Genomic DNA, 16,920 nt, shown 5'->3' with positions numbered 1-16,920 from the left:
CCCCGCAAGCGAATGATGTACTCTCTGCTCGCTGACGAACGCATCTCGGCCTCCATGTTTGGTAAAAACTGCGCCATATTATTTCGTTTACGCATAATATTGCTTCTTATCGGAGCTCGAAACAATTAGCGGCCACGGTGGTGGTGGTGCGGCCGGAAAGTTTGTCGAATTCATCTGGGGGCAGCATGGCAACTGCGTAGCCAAGTGCGCAGCCATGCCTCTCACCCCTAGTCACGTCTTTATGCCAACTTGTGGGGGTTGGCTGGCTGGCGGCCGGGCGAATTATAAACTGCGAGTCAAACGCGTTCGACTGCATGGTTACCCATCTCTCTAGCCGCGCAGTGTACCTTGCAAAGTTATTGATTATTTTGTAGGCCCAGCAGCAGGCACACCACGATTGTTAAACAACCCTCAGTGTGTGTGCGATATGCTTGCTCTCTCTCGCCTGCTCCACATTATCTGGCGTGCCTCCCCGGGCGGGGAAATTAACAGTGGAGAGACGAGTCCACCGGGGTAATTTCCACATTAGCAACGCCGCACAAGTGCAGAAATATTCGCCCTCGATTTTTCGCCTCTGCTCGCGCTGGGAAATCGCATTTGGACGATTTGGCTTGATTGCTCGCAGCCGACCCTCGCGAGCTTGACCTAATTTCCGAGTGCACGGGCAGTGCCGTCGAAACTTGTCGGACGCAGCTTGCCGACTGTCGAGGACAAATTATTGTCTGAATTGAGCGGAAAACGCAGTTGAAATGGTTACCTAGCGTCAAAATTAGTGATATTAAAGGGCTGCAACATTAGTCCATTTAAATTTTAAATGGCTCGTTCACAGGCGAAATTTCATGGAGGTGTAATGGGGAACAGCACTTGTCCCAATATTTTAGCTATGATTTTTATGTATGATTATACAGAAAAAATTCTAAGTGCAAATTTTTTTATTTATTCAAAGAGGCGCCGTGAAATTTTCCGCTCCAAATTGTAACGCGACAAAAACGGGCGTCAAAATGAAAAGCGCCGCACGCAGCCTTTCACCTTTTATTAGACCTGTTGATGACTTAAACGATGCGAATTTTGCGCCCAGCATTGGAAGGGCGTTCCGGCGCTTTAGAGAGTGGCGGCTGCGGGCGGCGCCGGGCGCTCGCCTCGGCCCCCGAGTTTGGCAAATTAGCAGTGACCATGCACGCGAATTGGCCTGCTTGGGGCATCTCCTTGGCCAATCGATAGCTGATGTAGTATCACAGCGGCCTGATACGGATTTAATACGCATGATCCTGACACACACGAGCGAAAGAGTGAGCGAGCGAGCGCGTGCTGCCTGCCAGAGAGCGACGGCTGGCTGGCTGCCTCGGCGTTTTTGTTGCCGGGGGTTGCGTTGGTACCTCTGATTTGTTTGAAGTTGTTAGGCGCTTAGCTGCTGCCGCTGTTACCGTGGGGTCACATTAGGTGTGGTGTAGTGTGTGTGGAACGAGCTCGAGAGGCACACTCTCTCGCACTGGCCGAATATGACGCACTTGCGCAAAGCTTTGATGCGCTCAAGGGCGCTCTGCAAACTAACAACAACTCTTTTCTTCGTTCCTTTTCGGATTGTGTCACTGCTTAATATCGCGTAGCTCTGAAATCGGAGGAGAGTACGCGTGCGGCTGCCGGCCGACCGAGTTGAACGCCTCTCGCCACCGACTATGGTCAAGTACAATGGCGGTAGGTACTGCTGAAATTCGCCCTTTCCCGCTCCCCTTGCCCTCCGCCGCCGCCGTCTCCGCCGCCGCAGCTGCACTCGCTCAGTCAGATGCCCCACGAAAATAGAATAGGTGCTGCTCCTTACACTCTTTTTCTTTCCACTTGGTTTCAATGGATCGATATATATGCGGCTGCTTACGTGCTGCTGCTGCTCTATGTGGGACATGCTGCTTCACAATCATCCCCCCGCGCGCGCGGCCGCTAGCCTCCTCTCGCTACTACTTATGATTTTACTTCCCGAAATAAATTGATCACCGCCGAAATCCGAGCGATCGGATCCTCAAGCGCTTTTTAACGAGCGTGTTTCGTCTGCGAGTTGGCACCGAAGGAAACTGCAAAGTAATTTAGTGTCTCTCGACGGCAGAGGCACACCGAACATACACACACACACTAACATGTGATGTGGCAGAATCGCTGCCGCGGCGCGCTATTCTCTTTCTAAAGAGTGTCTATTTTAATGCCTCGCATTCTGCGGCTGTCACCGCTGATTACTTGTTACTGTCGCATTCTCTCGACCCAGCGGTGAAATTATTATTTGTCAGGCCGCTCGCTTATTGTTACAAATGATTGGCTCGACCGCGAGAGACGGTGCGCGCCCGCCGACCAACAGCTGACTGAATGACGACTGACTCTTCTTGGTTTCTTTGTTGCAGGCGCAGTAGCCACAGGGATCCCCAAAATGGAGAATTTTCCTCAGGCGATCGACCCGAGGAAGCAGGAACTGTTGGAGGCCCGATTCCTCGGCGCGTCTCGAGTGAGTATACCCTTCCGCCTCCCTTCCGCACACCCCTCGTGCATGCTCGGGTACGAATTTTTTAATCTTGAAAGTCCGTCTGCGCGAGCGGTGCATGCCCCAAGAGTGTCTTGGTGTTCCAAAAATAAAAAAGTTCTGCTCTCCTGCGAGGCCAAAAGACGGAAAGAGTCTATTTCGCTCTTCCACCGCGTTAATCAAACATTTTATTATTTGCTGTTTTCTCTTGCATCGCGGACAGTTGAAAAATGTCCGGGTTTTCCCTTCTCCCCGCGGTTACCTCTTGCCGCTTGTATAACGCGAGGGCCTTTTTGGTGTAGGGCCCGCCGGAGTACTGCCCGTCGACCGCCTGCCAGTGTCCGACCGTCGCAGGCCCGCCCCCGCCTCCCCCGACGAGCTCGGCCGTGGGCGCCCGATGTGCCATGCCCTCCGGCTCGGCGGCGTCCAACCCTCTCGAGTGGATGGTGATGAACGCGGCTGGCAGCACTGCCCGCGTACCTGACCCGAGGCCACCACTCCAGCAGCAGGTGAGACACCATTGCTCTACACTCTCAACCTTTCTGTCTTTTCGCCCTTCGTTTGCGATTCGGTGTCACGACTGGGCCAACAAGACACTCGTTTCGGACAAATTTTTTAGATTGACCTGGATCGCGCCTATCGGGCTTGTAATAGCAGATCATTTGAATTTTCGACGCCTTACTTCTTCACTCACAATATGTTTTGCTGCTTGCGCACCGCTTTCGCAGGTCATCGATTTCGCTCAGAAGTTGCGCGGTTGCTCCGCTCGTGCTGTAGTAGTTTGCAATTTACTGGCTCATACTTATAAAGTAGATCATAACTGGACAACGACTAACAATATTTTGCATTGTTTGCTCAAACAAGTGGTCCACATTGGATCATTTATCCTGTGAAATCTCTCAAAATGATTTTCTTCAATGAGCAAAAATCTAATCTGGACCAAGTAACCTAATTTCTCAAGAAATTAAACGGGTTTGTTCCTATCTTTTCACGTGATTTCTATTTCTTTTGGGCGAGCTATCATACTTTGGAGCAAATTTTCTCGGGAAATTTAAACAGCACTCTTTGAAAATTTAAGGTGTTTCAAAATTTTCATAGAAAATAAAAGATGAAGGATAAATGAATTTTCCAGTGACCAGTACAGATCTACTTTTAAGAAAAAAATCTCAGATGAATCTAAATACAAATCGCAAATGTAGGTTAAATGCCCACAAATGTCACCGAGAATTAAGAGCAGCCGACAACTTTCCTTATTAACCATCTCACAGTTTGCAACCTCATCGGCATTTTCTTATTTGCAAATTTGCAACACGTAGTGAAAAATCAGCGTCGCTGCAGGCTCCATTTTGTAGGAAATATACATTTCCCGTGGAAAAGGCGAGGCCATTTCGTTCAGGGAGCCCGGAATTCCGTCCCTCGCGAAAATGACGTCGAGCATCGAATGTGTGTGGTGCGCGCGATGGTGTTGAAAGTGTGCGATCGCATCTCTCTCGCTCGCTCACTCACGGCCAGCTAGCAAGCAAGCTTGCCAGCCATATTTGCCCGGTTTGAGCGCCGCCAATTTTCCGTCGGCGGATATCGACTGCTGCTTTGACTTGCATCGCGCGCGCGAGCGAGCGAGCAAGCGAGCGGTGTGAATAAACTTTTTGCCCGAGTGCCGAGCAGCCATGCACCTGCCACAATGGCGAACTCTCTCTCTCTCTCTCTCTCTCTCTCTCTCTCTCTCTCTCTCTCTCTCTCTCTCTCTCTCTCTCTCTCTCTCTCTCTCTCTCTCTCTCTCTCTCTTTCGGAGCCGCCCCTGCAGCAGCCGCAGCAGGAGGCTAGCTCTCGGTGTCGTCGCGAGAGGTCCAAGGCCCCCGATTCGCGCAGCACTTTTATCTGCGCTGCCACTTTTGGTTGCCATCAAACATGGTGGACCATCCGAGAAGTGGGTGGGAGGATGTGGAAACGGACGACGGCAGCTTGTTTTAATAAAGCGAGAGCGAGGTGTTCCGCCGGCTTTGGCTTTTCGTCGTCGTCGTCGACGACTCGATTCAATCATGGTGCTGCACCGCACAATCGTAGCCGAAATATGGCGGGGGCGAGCGAGCGAACGGCGGCCGCTCTCGCCACTCGCCCGCTGCTGCTTTAACGGCATTAAGGATGAAAGGGTGTAGATGTAGCTGAAAACGCAGCAGCTTGTTTGATATGTCTCAACACATGACGTCACCTCGTTGGTTATTGATTATTCTCGGGCTAGCTCAAACAGGCAAGCCAACAGCCTCACCAGGCAAATCTAAATAAAACACACTCACACACACACACAGAGGCAGCAGCAGCAGCCGCCGCCACCACCGTGCCACCCCGCTCAGCACCACACATGCATACAAACGCTCGGGGGTCGTGACCAGCCAGCTCCCCCCCGTGAATGACGACTCGTCTGCCTGGATCCTCTTCTCTGCCTTCCGCTGGGATCCTGCCTCGGTAGAAATTTTTTCTTTTGCACCTGGACTGAAATCACAGGGGTATTTTACGTGTCTTTGGCTTGGAATTCTACACAAAGGCCGGCATTTTTAATCCGTATCCGGCCTGATCACAGGAGCGGGTGCAGAGAAGTTTTAAAATCGATTTAGAAGTAAGTTTCCGCATCAAGTGAAAGGAAAAGCCCTGTGCGGAGAACAAAGTTTTCTTTGGACGAAGTCTAAATTTTATCTTAGAGCCAGCTTCCGGAGCAGATAGTGCACGAAACGTATATAGCTGCTCGCGTTTCTCAGCCTGACTCATCGCGCAATTTCCTCGGAAACGGCTCCTTTTCCGCTGTTGCCCTTTTTCTCCCTCTCACCCCGCGGGTTGCGATCGGTGGAGGCTCTCGCTTTATCGTGCATTGGCCTGCTCACTTGGCGACTAATTCCATCAATATGCTCGGGGGGCAGCACTGAGATGATAATGCACGCCACCCTAAACCCTCTCTCTCTCTCTCTCTCTCTCTCTCTCTCTCTCTCTCTCTCTCTCTCTCTCTCTCTCTCTCAGCTCGCGCCGCTCGCTCTCGTTCGTTCTTATTATTCTTATTGTGGGTGTTATCGATCCAATTTAAGGCCATACAAGTAATTCCTCTCGTGTGACCGAATCACTCGTTGGTCGCCGCGGCTGTGTGCGCCCGCCGCACGTTTTCGCCTCCTCCATTATTCAAGCGATTCGATTTGATCGCCGTCGCGAGAACAATTTCATCTCTCGTTTTCTTTCTCTCCTTTTCACCGTGGCTCGCGGCACCTGAGCGCCAGCCGCTGACTGCCCGAGGTCTCCAACCTCCAGCCAGAAGGTGACCTTGATCACAATGGCCAGTTTGCAACCTTTTTGTACGCCCGTCTCGATTACACACATACTTCAGGAGCCGTCGCAACAATACCAAACACTGTGTACCAACTTGAAATAATGTAGCCTCTCTCAGTCAGCCTCTGCTCGTACTGACTGGTGGAAGTTAATACTCCAGTCTATTTGAAACAAAAGTATAAAATGTTGGGAAAAAATGCAATAATTTAGTGCCACATAATATGTATGTGTCAATATAATTTAAAAGGGTTTAGGAAACAATTGCTTACTCAACCTCAAAATATTTTTTCGTAGTGGAAATTGAGCAACATGTAATTTATTGGTGTAAAGAAATCAATTCAAAAAAACCTAGTGGAGCACTATAAGAGGTGAAAATGCTGTGCTTCAGTAACTGTGAAAACGGCATATCGTTACATCTGCCACAATGTATCAATCATGGAATCTTTTTGTACAATTTTGAGCCCACGAAATACAAAATGGGGTGCTAAATAATAGTATCTTATATTAAACTAGTGCGTTAAAAAGGGTGAAAATGAAATCTAATCCAAAACAGAACTGCTGGCCTCTGTAAACAAATTTTCTGCGCTCTCATCGAATTAATTTTCAACGCTTATTCAATCCATGAGAATTGCTTCTGGAAATTTTTGTTCGTGAGCAGACAATGAGTAGCAACAACTCTCCACGAGCCAACGACAGTAAATCAATAAAATCAGAGGTGAAAGTAAAATACGGCAGCGTTATGAACGACAATTAAGTATTAGAAGGCAAAGAATGGCGAAAATTCTTCTCAAGTGAAGAAACTCGGGCGAATAAATGCAAGGAAATAACTTTGATCAGTCGCCCTTTCTCGGCTCGCACAACTGTTTAAATGCCTCGTCGAGATGGGGAACAAGGCAGGGTTGACTGAACTCGCGGGGAAAATCGAAAATGGCGCGTGCATCGAACAATTAAATTGTGCACCGGTCGCTCGGCGCGTCTCATTGGCATGTAATCGGGTCAAATTAATTGCAGCGACCGCCGGTGCCAAGTAGTCGGAGGGAGCACGGCGTTATTTACGAGTCGAGCGAGAAAATCAGCGCGAGAGTGAGTGAGTTAGTGAGTGAAAAATCGTTATTCGGCGGAAAAAATTCTCCATCTTTGATAGCGCGGCGGAGGCAGCACGGATGGTGCGGTAAATAGGTTTAAAGGTCTGCTGCACGCCGGCTGGCTGGCTGGCTGGCTGGCTGCTCGGTGCTCACTCGCTTTTTCACAGCATGCCTGCCATTCCGACGGCAACATCGCACGCTGCTGATCGGTACGCCACGCCAGGCACCAAAACAGACTGCTCGGCAAGCCGCTCCTGGTGCCCGGCCCGCTACTGTGATGTGAACAGAACAGCGCAACGCTGCGCTGCCCGCCGCGCTCGCGGGGTCTCCATGTTTCTTTTTTCTCTTTGCCATTCAATATCACTCATTTTTTGTTCTCTTTTTATTTTTGTTTTTTCTCTACCTTCGTCTTTCTCTCTCTCTCTCTCTCTCTCTCTCTCTCTCTCTCTCTCTCTCTCTCTCTCTCTCTCCTTGGGCCGTTGGCTGCTTGCATCGTTAATGGCCGCCGTCGACAACAAAAACAGCCACAGAAATAGCTTTCTCACTCGACGTCATTTTCTCAGGATGTTTCGGAAATTTTATTTGCCTGTGTGTGAGTAACTTGTTTCTATCTTACTTTATCGAGGCAATAATCTACTTGAATTTTTTTTTTAATGGGACTATTATTTGTCGCGTTGGCTTGGCGTAATGGCTCTTGAAAAGTGTTGAGCAATACATACTCAACTCGCACGCTAATTCCAGATTTCTAGTTCTTGTGGAATTTTCGGGGTCAGTGACCACGACATTCAACAATTTATCGTCTTCGTGTTGGTAAATGGGTCAACATTATCACATGCTATGAGTGACAAACAATAATTCTTTGTTTAATTTACACCACAGTAATAATTTGAAGAGACTATTATTACGAATTTGAGCCTCAGACGTGCGGATGTTTTTCGGTCTGCAAATTAATCTGCGTGGTGATTCGGTAGTGCTAGTGCATCCGTCTCGTCGAGTGTATTTTTGGATCGCGCCGCAAAAGTCGATTTACGTGGGGGGCTGCTAGTTAGTCTGTCAAGGCGATTGTCGAAGCAATTAGCGCTCCGCCGCAAAGATGAGCAGCAGAAACCAAGTGCTTTTTGCATATATCGCACTTTCTCCGCGCGACAGCGTATTTGTCTTGGCACTTCAATTAAATCGCTCGGTTTCGAAAATTAATGACACATATGACATCACTGATATAATGGCGAAAAAAGGTTTTAACGCTGCGTAATCGCGAGTGGCAGCCAGCGAGCGAGCAAGCCTCTTAAAATTCTTATCACCTCTGAAGCCAACAGATTCCAATTGAGGCCAAGGGTGAATTGTTTTAAAAACGGCGACTCTTTTCGCCAGCAAAGTCACGAGGCACGTCCATTTGCGTTTTACACATGGCAAGGTGAAAAAATCCGCTAATTGAATTATTTTTTAAGCCGCCACCGGCGCCGCCGCGGATTGTGGGCAGGCGACTAAATATTTTAAAAAGTTCAATCTCGCGCCGACTGTGGGGTGAATTTTTACTTTTAAATTTTCCAAGCCCCCGTTGCATTTATTTATCAGAATTTTCTGGAACACAGTCAAATGAGATTTCGCAAGAGGTTGCACAACTAGCTTGACCCGATCAATCACGTTTTGCCTCCATCCACCGCGCGTATACACACACACACACACACACACACACACCATTTGAATTCATTATGCGGCCTTGTCAGCGGCAGGAGCAATAATGCGCATTATTCAACGCGCGGTGGAGGGCAACAAACAAAAGCGAAAATTCCCTGCGAACCCGCGCCGTGTCGGATAGGCAACTCGCGCGTCCGTCCGGCAGACCAGTGTGCCGTGTGGCACCCCTGCGCTCGCTGCCGCCGCCCTCCCGCCCGCCGCGCAAGGGACGCTAAAGGTGGATCAGGGGTTTCGGCTGCCTGCCCCCTCCCACCCTGGAACCTGGGGGGGTTAGCGGGCCAGCCGACCGCTTTGTAGTCACGCGCGTGGCAGCGGGATATTTTCCGGGAACAACAGCTGGGGTTATTGAGCCGGCAACTGCGCCGCTCTCTCCTCCTTTCTGGTGGCGATTCCTCCTCGACTCGGCGGCACAGTCTTCCTTCACAACGAGGCAGCCAGCCGGCGAGTGCGCTCGCTCCTCGATCCATCCGCTTTCTCGCTGCTAAAATCGGCAAAATGGGGCCCGTGCGGCGCGCCGGTGGGCCTCCTCATTCCCGCGTCGGCGGCGGCACTCGTGCCTCTTTTTCGTCCGGCGAGCGAGCGGTCGGTGCGGCCAGGGATGCTGCTCCTCTGTGAGGGCGCCGCTATGGATGGAATTTTCCGCGCCCTGCTGCACCAATACTGGCACTTGCAAAAGGTGAAACAAACAAACAACCAACAACACCGGCGGCCCCATGCGAATTTTCGTCGGCCCGAGTGAGTCAGCCAAAGTCGCTTATCTCCTCGAACAAATTATTGAAACCGTTCTTTCTTTCTTTCTTTCCAACGCCGCTGGCTGGCCGAGATAACTGTGTCGCGGGCTCGTTATTTACATGAATGTCCCAGCCTATCTATCGAGTAATTTTATAAGTGAATTCCCTGCGTTAGCAACAAAAAGCGGAGTGAGTGTTTTGCCGCAGTGTGTCCGTCCAACGACGGCGACGGCAGTCCTCTTCACCACATTGATTTTGTATCAGAAGGTCTCTCTCTCTCTCTCTCTCTCTCTCTCTCTCTCTCTCTCTCTCTCTCTCTCTCTCTCTCTCTCGCACATAAAACGCCATGTTGGATCGGCGAGATGGTTGGTTGCCAGGGGTTTCTTTCTTTTGTCAAGCCACGGAACAAGTTTTGTTGTCCGCGCGCGTACTTGCACTCACTAAACCCCCCTCTGCATAGATTCCTCGCCTTGCACCTTTTATTTTTGTAACGCGCAAGCTGCAGGATGTGTGTGAACGCGAGAGCTAAGTTACTGCTGCTGCTGCTTCTTCTCTCCTCGTCCAATGTTGCCAAAAAAAATGTTGAATGCGTAATCTCAAAGCGGCTGCCTACGCCGAGAATGAAGCACGTAGGGGAGGTTTTCGACAGATTATTTCACAATTAGTCACTCGCTTTTTTAAGTGCTCGCCGGCGAGTTGGTTGAGTTTTGATCACGTTCGTCTGATAGTGAGCAACAGTGCGAGTATTGGGGATTTTCAAGTAGCAGAAGATGAAATCGGATGCGCCGAGGGAAATGGAGACATCTAATTACAAAACATTAAATATTTGATTACTCATGAGCGCGCGTGTAAAAATAGAGCTGATCTCGTTTTCTCGTATCAAAGATGGTGCCCTGCGAGTGAGCAAGCGAACGAACGATGGCAGCATATTTTAGTGACGCGGAGCAGCGGTTTCGGTATAGATTTCTATCGCCAGATATGCAGCGGCGGCGGCGAGCAAGCGAGCAAGCAAGCCGAGTGTCGAGAATGAAAGAATAAAAAAAAATACAAAGAGTATCGCGGCGGCTTCTGCCACGATGATGACTGTAGAGCAGAGCATTGGCCCGGCACAATGAAGAGGCGGCATGCATGCATCGAGCCGCTGCCACCGCCGCAACCAGCGAGCCAGCCAGCCAGCCGCGTTGCTAGGGCACAATATGTCCGTCAGCCTGCTCAAATCAGGCTGTGCCAACCTTGATTGATCCGACCGAAGGAAACAATCGCCGGTTTGGCATCATCGCGTCGTGTGCGGAGGCGCGTTAATTTAGCCAGTCTCTGCACGCGTAAATCGAATGTCGCCGCCAGATCCAGGTCAACCATTTGCCGACAATACGAGCGAGACTCACTACTTGTCAATTTCCCAGCATGTACACGGCTTTCCTTTTCTCACCTGATTCGCTTGTCTGTTGCAGATGTCCACGGCGCCTCTCCAGATGCCTCCGCAGGGGGTGCCCCAGGTGCAGCCACCCCCGCCCACAGCCCCTCCCCCAATGCCCAACCCTGGGCACCCCATGCATAGTCAAGATTCAAACTTGAGTACAGGTGATATATGCCATTTGAAACGCACCGCAAGAAGTACTCACCTCGATTATATCTCTCGGCCCTGCAGGTTCCTCTCACAGTGATAAAGAAATGGACAACACGCCAGAAAAAGTTCCTCGGAGTACAGAGCGCAAGCGGAAGCGGAAAGCAGACGACGGCGGCTTTGGCGGAGGGAGCAAGGGCTCCCGTAGTGATAGCAAAAAAATCAATGAGTATTTCCCAAAGCACCCCAGCAATAGCCCCATCAGGCATGGGGGCGCCAAGAGTCCCTCTCCGCAGCAAGGCTACGTAATGGTGAGGCCGCCAAGCCCAAAACTAGTGCCAGACGCGGAAGCTAACATGAAGGTTCTGTCTAGTTCCCGAGTCAGCAGATCATGGTCCCTGGCGACTACTCGATGCAGCCTCCAACAAGACCCCATATCCAGTTTGCCACCAAACAAGTGCAAACAGATCTAACCTGTCAGAAAATTCAGGAATTCGAGACGCAGGCGTCTTCTGACCTGGAGATGCGCAACAATAAAATCGACGAACTTCAACGGGTAAGAAGAGAGCTTTGTTTCCAATCAAATTCTCTGGATCTCTTACTTGAGTCCAATAATTTTCGGAGTGCTTAACTTAACACTAAAAATTCTTAAAATAAATATTACATGGTGGCGATAATGGTTATAAATCTATGCCAACGTGGTATGTGAAGAGAAAAACGCTCTTTTCGCTCAATTTAAAGTGCTTATCACATATTTTATCTCTTTATGCATAAAAGGGAACAACTCCCATTCACTTTTTCAGCTTCTAACTCCAAAGAGAAAACCATCATTTTTGTTACCAATCATTACAACTCTAATATACCGTTTGAATTTTGCAGTCAAACGACGAGTTGAGGCACCAGCTGTCAGTGCAGCAGAAGCTGAACGAGCAGGGCAAGAGTCACCACAGCAAGTGCATCGACGTGGTCAAGAAGTTGCTCAAGGAGAAGTCGAACATAGAGAAAAAGGAGGCGCGGCAGAAGTGCATGCAGAACAGACTGAGGCTGGGTCAGTTCGTGACGCAGCGGGTGGGTGCCACCTTCCAAGAGAACTGGACGGACGGCTACGCGTTCCAGGAGCTGGCTAGGCGGCAAGAGGAGATCACGGCCGAGCGCGAGGAGATTGACAGGCAAAAGAAGCTGCTGCTGAAGAAGCGGCCGAGCAACAGCGAGACTGGCCGTAAGCGCAGTGGCTCGCAGGCTGCCGCCGCGGCCAGCATGCACAACGGCGGCACCGACAGTGCGTTTCTCAAGCCGGACGCGGTCAGAGACTTTTCGTGGCAAGAGTACTACGAGGCCGACGAGATCCTCAAGCTGCGGCAGAGTGCGCTGAAGAAGGAGGACGCCGACCTGCAACTCGAGATGGAAAAGCTTGAGCGGGAACGCAACCTGCACATCAGGGAACTGAAACGCATCCACAACGAGGACCAGTCAAGGTGGGCTTCTTTCCAATTTTAGTGTGCAAGGCCACATATTTTTAACAGCCCTCTTAATGAGTACTTTAAATATAGAGTTAGATGTGGCTTGTTAAGTCTTCACTTATAATGGAGCGGCTGCTTTCCAATTTTTTGCTAATTACTGCCAGGGTCTGAAAGCATCCTAAATAATTTCTTGCTGAAATCAATCAACTCATCAGCCTCATAAATTATTAACCAAATTAATTTCATTGGCCTGTGTTCCCAGGTTCAACAGTCATCCCGTATTGAACGACAGGTACCTCTTGTTAATGCTGCTGGGCAAGGGCGGTTTCAGTGAGGTGCACAAGGCTTTCGACCTGAAAGAACAGAGGTACGTGGCTTGCAAGGTGCACCAGCTCAACAAGGACTGGAAGGAGGACAAGAAGGCTAATTATATAAAGTGAGTGCTGCGGCCGTGGTCACGCCTCGCAAGTTGCTTATTTCTTTCTTACAGGCACGCGTTGCGGGAATACAATATTCACAAGGCGTTAGACCACCCTCGAGTCGTCAAGCTCTTTGACGTCTTTGAAATAGACGCTAACTCCTTCTGCACTGTCCTCGAGTACTGTGATGGCCACGACCTCGACTTTTACCTGAAGCAGCATAAGACAATCCCCGAGAGGGAAGCGAGGTCCATTGTGATGCAGGTCGTATCGGCCCTCAAGTACCTCAACGAAATCAAGCCCCCAGTAATTCATTACGACCTGAAGCCAGGTGAGAAGAAGTAGACTCAATTTGAATTCCATTTTTTATTCCTTTACATGATGATTCAATCACCCACTAGACTTAACCATGGTAGATTTGTTTCAAGACGGGACTGACAACTTCCAGTTCCCTTTTTCTACAAACGATTTTTCACTTTGAGGAGTCTTAACAAACTCGTTTGGATTGCAGGCAACATTTTGCTGACTGAAGGCAACGTATGCGGAGAGATAAAGATCACAGACTTTGGTCTGTCCAAGGTTATGGACGAGGAGAATTACAACCCCGACCATGGCATGGACCTGACCTCTCAGGGCGCTGGCACGTACTGGTACCTGCCGCCAGAATGCTTTGTCGTCGGTAAGAATCCACCCAAGATATCTTCCAAAGTTGACGTGTGGAGCGTGGGTGTGATTTTCTATCAATGCCTGTACGGCAAAAAGGTGAGTTGGCTCTCGTTATCATTGATCTCTCTCGAGTTAAAATGTTCCTGTCGCGCAGCCATTTGGTCACAACCAGTCGCAAGCCACGATTCTAGAAGAGAATACAATTCTGAAAGCCACCGAGGTGCAGTTTGCTAACAAACCGACAGTCAGCAGTGAGGCCAAAGTAAGTACAAGATTCGAATTTTGATTTTATCACGGCATTTGGTCAGTTAATGTAAAGAATATCCAGTTTTTTCCAATAAGAAAACCCTCAGGTATTTGGCGAAAATATTGAATCTTGTTGTATCCAATGAGTTCATATATTCAATACGTGACTACATTGAAATATTATTTTAAATATTTTATTATTTCTAAAATTTATCAAAATCAATTTCTTTGTCTTCAATAACTGAACTCAATCGTGTTTCGGAAAAATTTTAGTAAATTTTGTCACCTATCCTTCAGGGAAATTAAAAAATTATTTTCATACATTTTTTTATTCATGTTTTTTAGTGTAAATCCCGTTGTTTTTTTTTACCTCTTAAATCAAACAAACTTTTAATCAATTGCTAAATACTTCTTTATTTTAAAGCAGTAATACAGTTATTTTATGTCATGTTTGGACTGCTACAAATATTTGATCTCTGAATCTGAAAAGAAAAAACACTTCATACATAATACAAATTTTCTATTCTGAAACTAATTCATTGATAAATGAATTGCCCAGTCAGTAATTGAAACGCCTCTTCAAGAAATATGTGGAGAAGGGGTTGAAAATTGTGTATATCTTTTTAGTAAAGTAAAATAACAGCAATGTCAAGCCTTTGTCCAAAGTCTTATCTGTGATGCAATTCGCAGAGCTTTATCCGGAGCTGTCTGGCGTACCGAAAGGAGGAGCGGATTGACGTGTTCGCGTTGGCGCGGCACGAGTACCTGCAGCCGCCGATCCCCAAGTCGGGCCGCAGCAGCCAGGCCAGTAGCCAGCAAAGCGTAGCGTGCCAACCGCACCCTCACACGCCGCTGCCGAGCCAGACGGTGGTGCAGCAGGCGCCGAGCACGCCACAGCCGCAGCAGACCTCCTTCCCGGCGGGCATGTTTTCTGGCATGAACGCCTCCAGCTCGTCGTAGTGGCCACTCCCGTGCGAGAAACTGTCCGAGTTGCCCCTGTAAAAAGGCACCCCCGCCCCGCCCCCCTCCAGGACGAGTCTCCGGCATTGGGAAACGCGCGTCGTTATGCTTGCTAGTAGCATAAATATTTAAAAAATTGAATTTATGAAGAAAAAAGGAAACAGCTGTTTGAAAAAAGATGATCCGTGGCTGGCGGGTTTTTTTGGCGATCTCCGAAGACACTTTTTCTCTCTTTCTCTCCAAAACAATAAAATCTTGTAGGTTAATTTTTTGCTTAGCTGTAAATTTCTTTGAAAAATTTTGTTATTGTTTACGTGGTAGAAAATGTATTTTCTAAAATGAACCCGCAAAGATTGATTTGATTTTTGGTGCAATCGCGTATATTTAATTTATTACTTTGGTTTGAGCCGTGTTAAAATCTTGCCAAGAAAAAACCCACCTTGCTGCCAGTCCCGTTTAATTGTATCCGACACACATACACTCACCACACACTTGGAAATCATCAGATTTCAACAGTCGCAGCTTTTTTTTGTTTGCTTTTGAGTTTTGGTACGTGAAAATCTGAATAAGCTAATAAACACACACACGAGTTCTTTCACGAGAGGAATAATTATTATCCGTCATCGTCGTCTGACACGCGGCGCTGAGAACTGACGAAACCTATTTAAACACAAACTGTGAAAATGAAAACACGAATCATCTCAAGCGGCGGCCTCGAGAGGACAATTGTCGCGGCCGCGAGTGATTATGGACGATTCGAGCAAGAAGACAGTGGAATGTGATGTGTGACAGGCGGTTTGTTCTGCTCCATAACGTGTGGCATGCAAACAGTAAACTACGCTAGTGTGATATTAAGTAGTGCACGATAAGCTAATCAAAAATGACGGAAAAATTTGTTGCAGACAATATTTATCGAGCAAAAGAAAGAAAAAAGAATTCCAAGAACTACATTTGGATGTATGTACAGTCTTGTAACATAGTCCACCGACCCTGCAACATGCTGCATTCTGTTGCCCGGCGTTTTGTGAAACTCAGCCGGCATTCGGGCTTCGAACACTGGACACCCAACTACTAACCAATTGCAAATCTGTCCCGTTGGAAACGATCGAAACCCACCCCTCACCCCTTTTGACAGCCAGCCAAATTGAGCCGCAAATTTTTTACTCGACGAAAGCTGTCAGTGTGCGAAGTGCGAATCGCCCGGCAAACAATGTGGAGCCAATACTGATTGTACTTAAAAAAATTAAATTAAATAAAAACACTGCGAGGAAGGATCGGAAAGTGCAGCGTACGTACAAGCACACGGGGCAGATTGAAAATTTAGCAGAAAAATATTCTCCAACGAACAAACACAAATTGTGAGCGTGTGCGGCGCCTACTTTACCTACAGCAAGCAAATCTTATCATTGTCATGAGCTTCCATGTTCTGTAGTAGACCACAAAACCGAGAAAGAAAACCGAATGGCATTGTAATATTAACGAATTAATTCAAGTACTTCTATCAATCTCTCCTCATTCATTCTCACTCTCATTACTCAAGAAACGACAAAACTCGAATGTATCAGCGAAGCAGCTCCCATAATTACTTGTTGTGCGCCACCCTCCGAGAGCTTGACCAACCGCCGCCTGCCATGTTGATGACAGGTCATACAGACATGTGGCGCTGTAGAATAAAACATACTTAGAACTTAAAAAATTACAAATCTCCTGTCTTTTACTCCATCTCACATTTTATTCTTTGAATTTCTTCACAAATTTCTCCTCAGTTCTTTGCAAATTTACAGAATTTGATTTGAGAGTCAATTTTTTGTTAATTCGCTTGAATTGCATAAATCCGTAAACTAAGAAATTTGAACAAGTTTCCGAGTTGACTAGATTGAATTGAAGTTAATATTTCAGGTTTTTTCCAGCAGAGGCTTCTTATCTCGCTTCAATCCATCTTACCGATACAAATGAAATTATATCTTGGGATAAATGATCACTTCCCTGAAAAAAAAATCCGCCTTGAGATCTTGTAATTAATATTTGATTTTTCAAATTGGAGTTATTTAAGATATCGCGATTTGTTACAGAGAAAGCAAATTTATTTTATCCTCCTTTGAGTAATTTGTGAACCTTATACTTGAAAGAAAAAGGTACAATTCGTCCTGGTCCCGGTAAAAATGCGCAACTTTCAACAACCAAACGCGGATTTCCTTGTTGCAAGAAAATGTCAACAATCAATTCGACGATGAAAATTTAGGTGTTTGTTGAACGTTGCGCAATTTTACCGGGACCAG

General features: G+C 47.9%; 1 protein-coding gene across 17 annotated transcripts in view; it reads left to right on the top strand.

The window, feature by feature from the left end:
- The window catches only part of LOC135940495 (serine/threonine-protein kinase tousled-like 2), a 33,167-nt gene extending 16,823 nt beyond the window's left edge, over positions 1–16,344 (top strand). For 7 of the 17 annotated variants that reach the window (XM_065485410.1, XM_065485406.1, XM_065485403.1 and 4 more), the window contains 11 exons: positions 2,388–2,488; positions 2,806–3,012; positions 10,778–10,907; positions 10,975–11,201; positions 11,264–11,446; positions 11,770–12,365; positions 12,613–12,786; positions 12,841–13,100; positions 13,281–13,531; positions 13,590–13,697; positions 14,372–16,344. In XM_065485410.1, the coding sequence (XP_065341482.1) occupies positions 2,414–2,488; positions 2,806–3,012; positions 10,778–10,907; positions 10,975–11,201; positions 11,264–11,446; positions 11,770–12,365; positions 12,613–12,786; positions 12,841–13,100; positions 13,281–13,531; positions 13,590–13,697; positions 14,372–14,641 (2,481 nt within the window). In that variant the 5' untranslated portion in view covers positions 2,388–2,413 and the 3' untranslated portion in view covers positions 14,642–16,344. Of the gene's footprint in view, positions 1–993; positions 1,696–2,387; positions 2,489–2,805; positions 3,013–4,788; positions 4,967–7,464; positions 7,490–9,013; positions 9,272–9,306; positions 9,331–10,777; positions 10,908–10,974; positions 11,202–11,263; positions 11,447–11,769; positions 12,366–12,612; positions 12,787–12,840; positions 13,101–13,280; positions 13,532–13,589; positions 13,698–14,371 lie in introns of those variants that run through there. The other 10 variants (XM_065485413.1, XM_065485416.1, XM_065485414.1 and 7 more) reach the window with 8 other exon arrangements.
- Positions 16,345–16,920: the final 576 nt, after the last annotated feature.

This window comes from Cloeon dipterum, chromosome 3 (genome assembly GCF_949628265.1).
Source record: "Cloeon dipterum chromosome 3, ieCloDipt1.1, whole genome shotgun sequence".
Classification (NCBI taxonomy): Eukaryota; Metazoa; Arthropoda; class Insecta; order Ephemeroptera; family Baetidae; genus Cloeon; species Cloeon dipterum.
The sequence above is the reverse complement of the archived record's forward strand: the minus strand, read 5'-3'. Positions and strand labels throughout refer to the sequence as shown.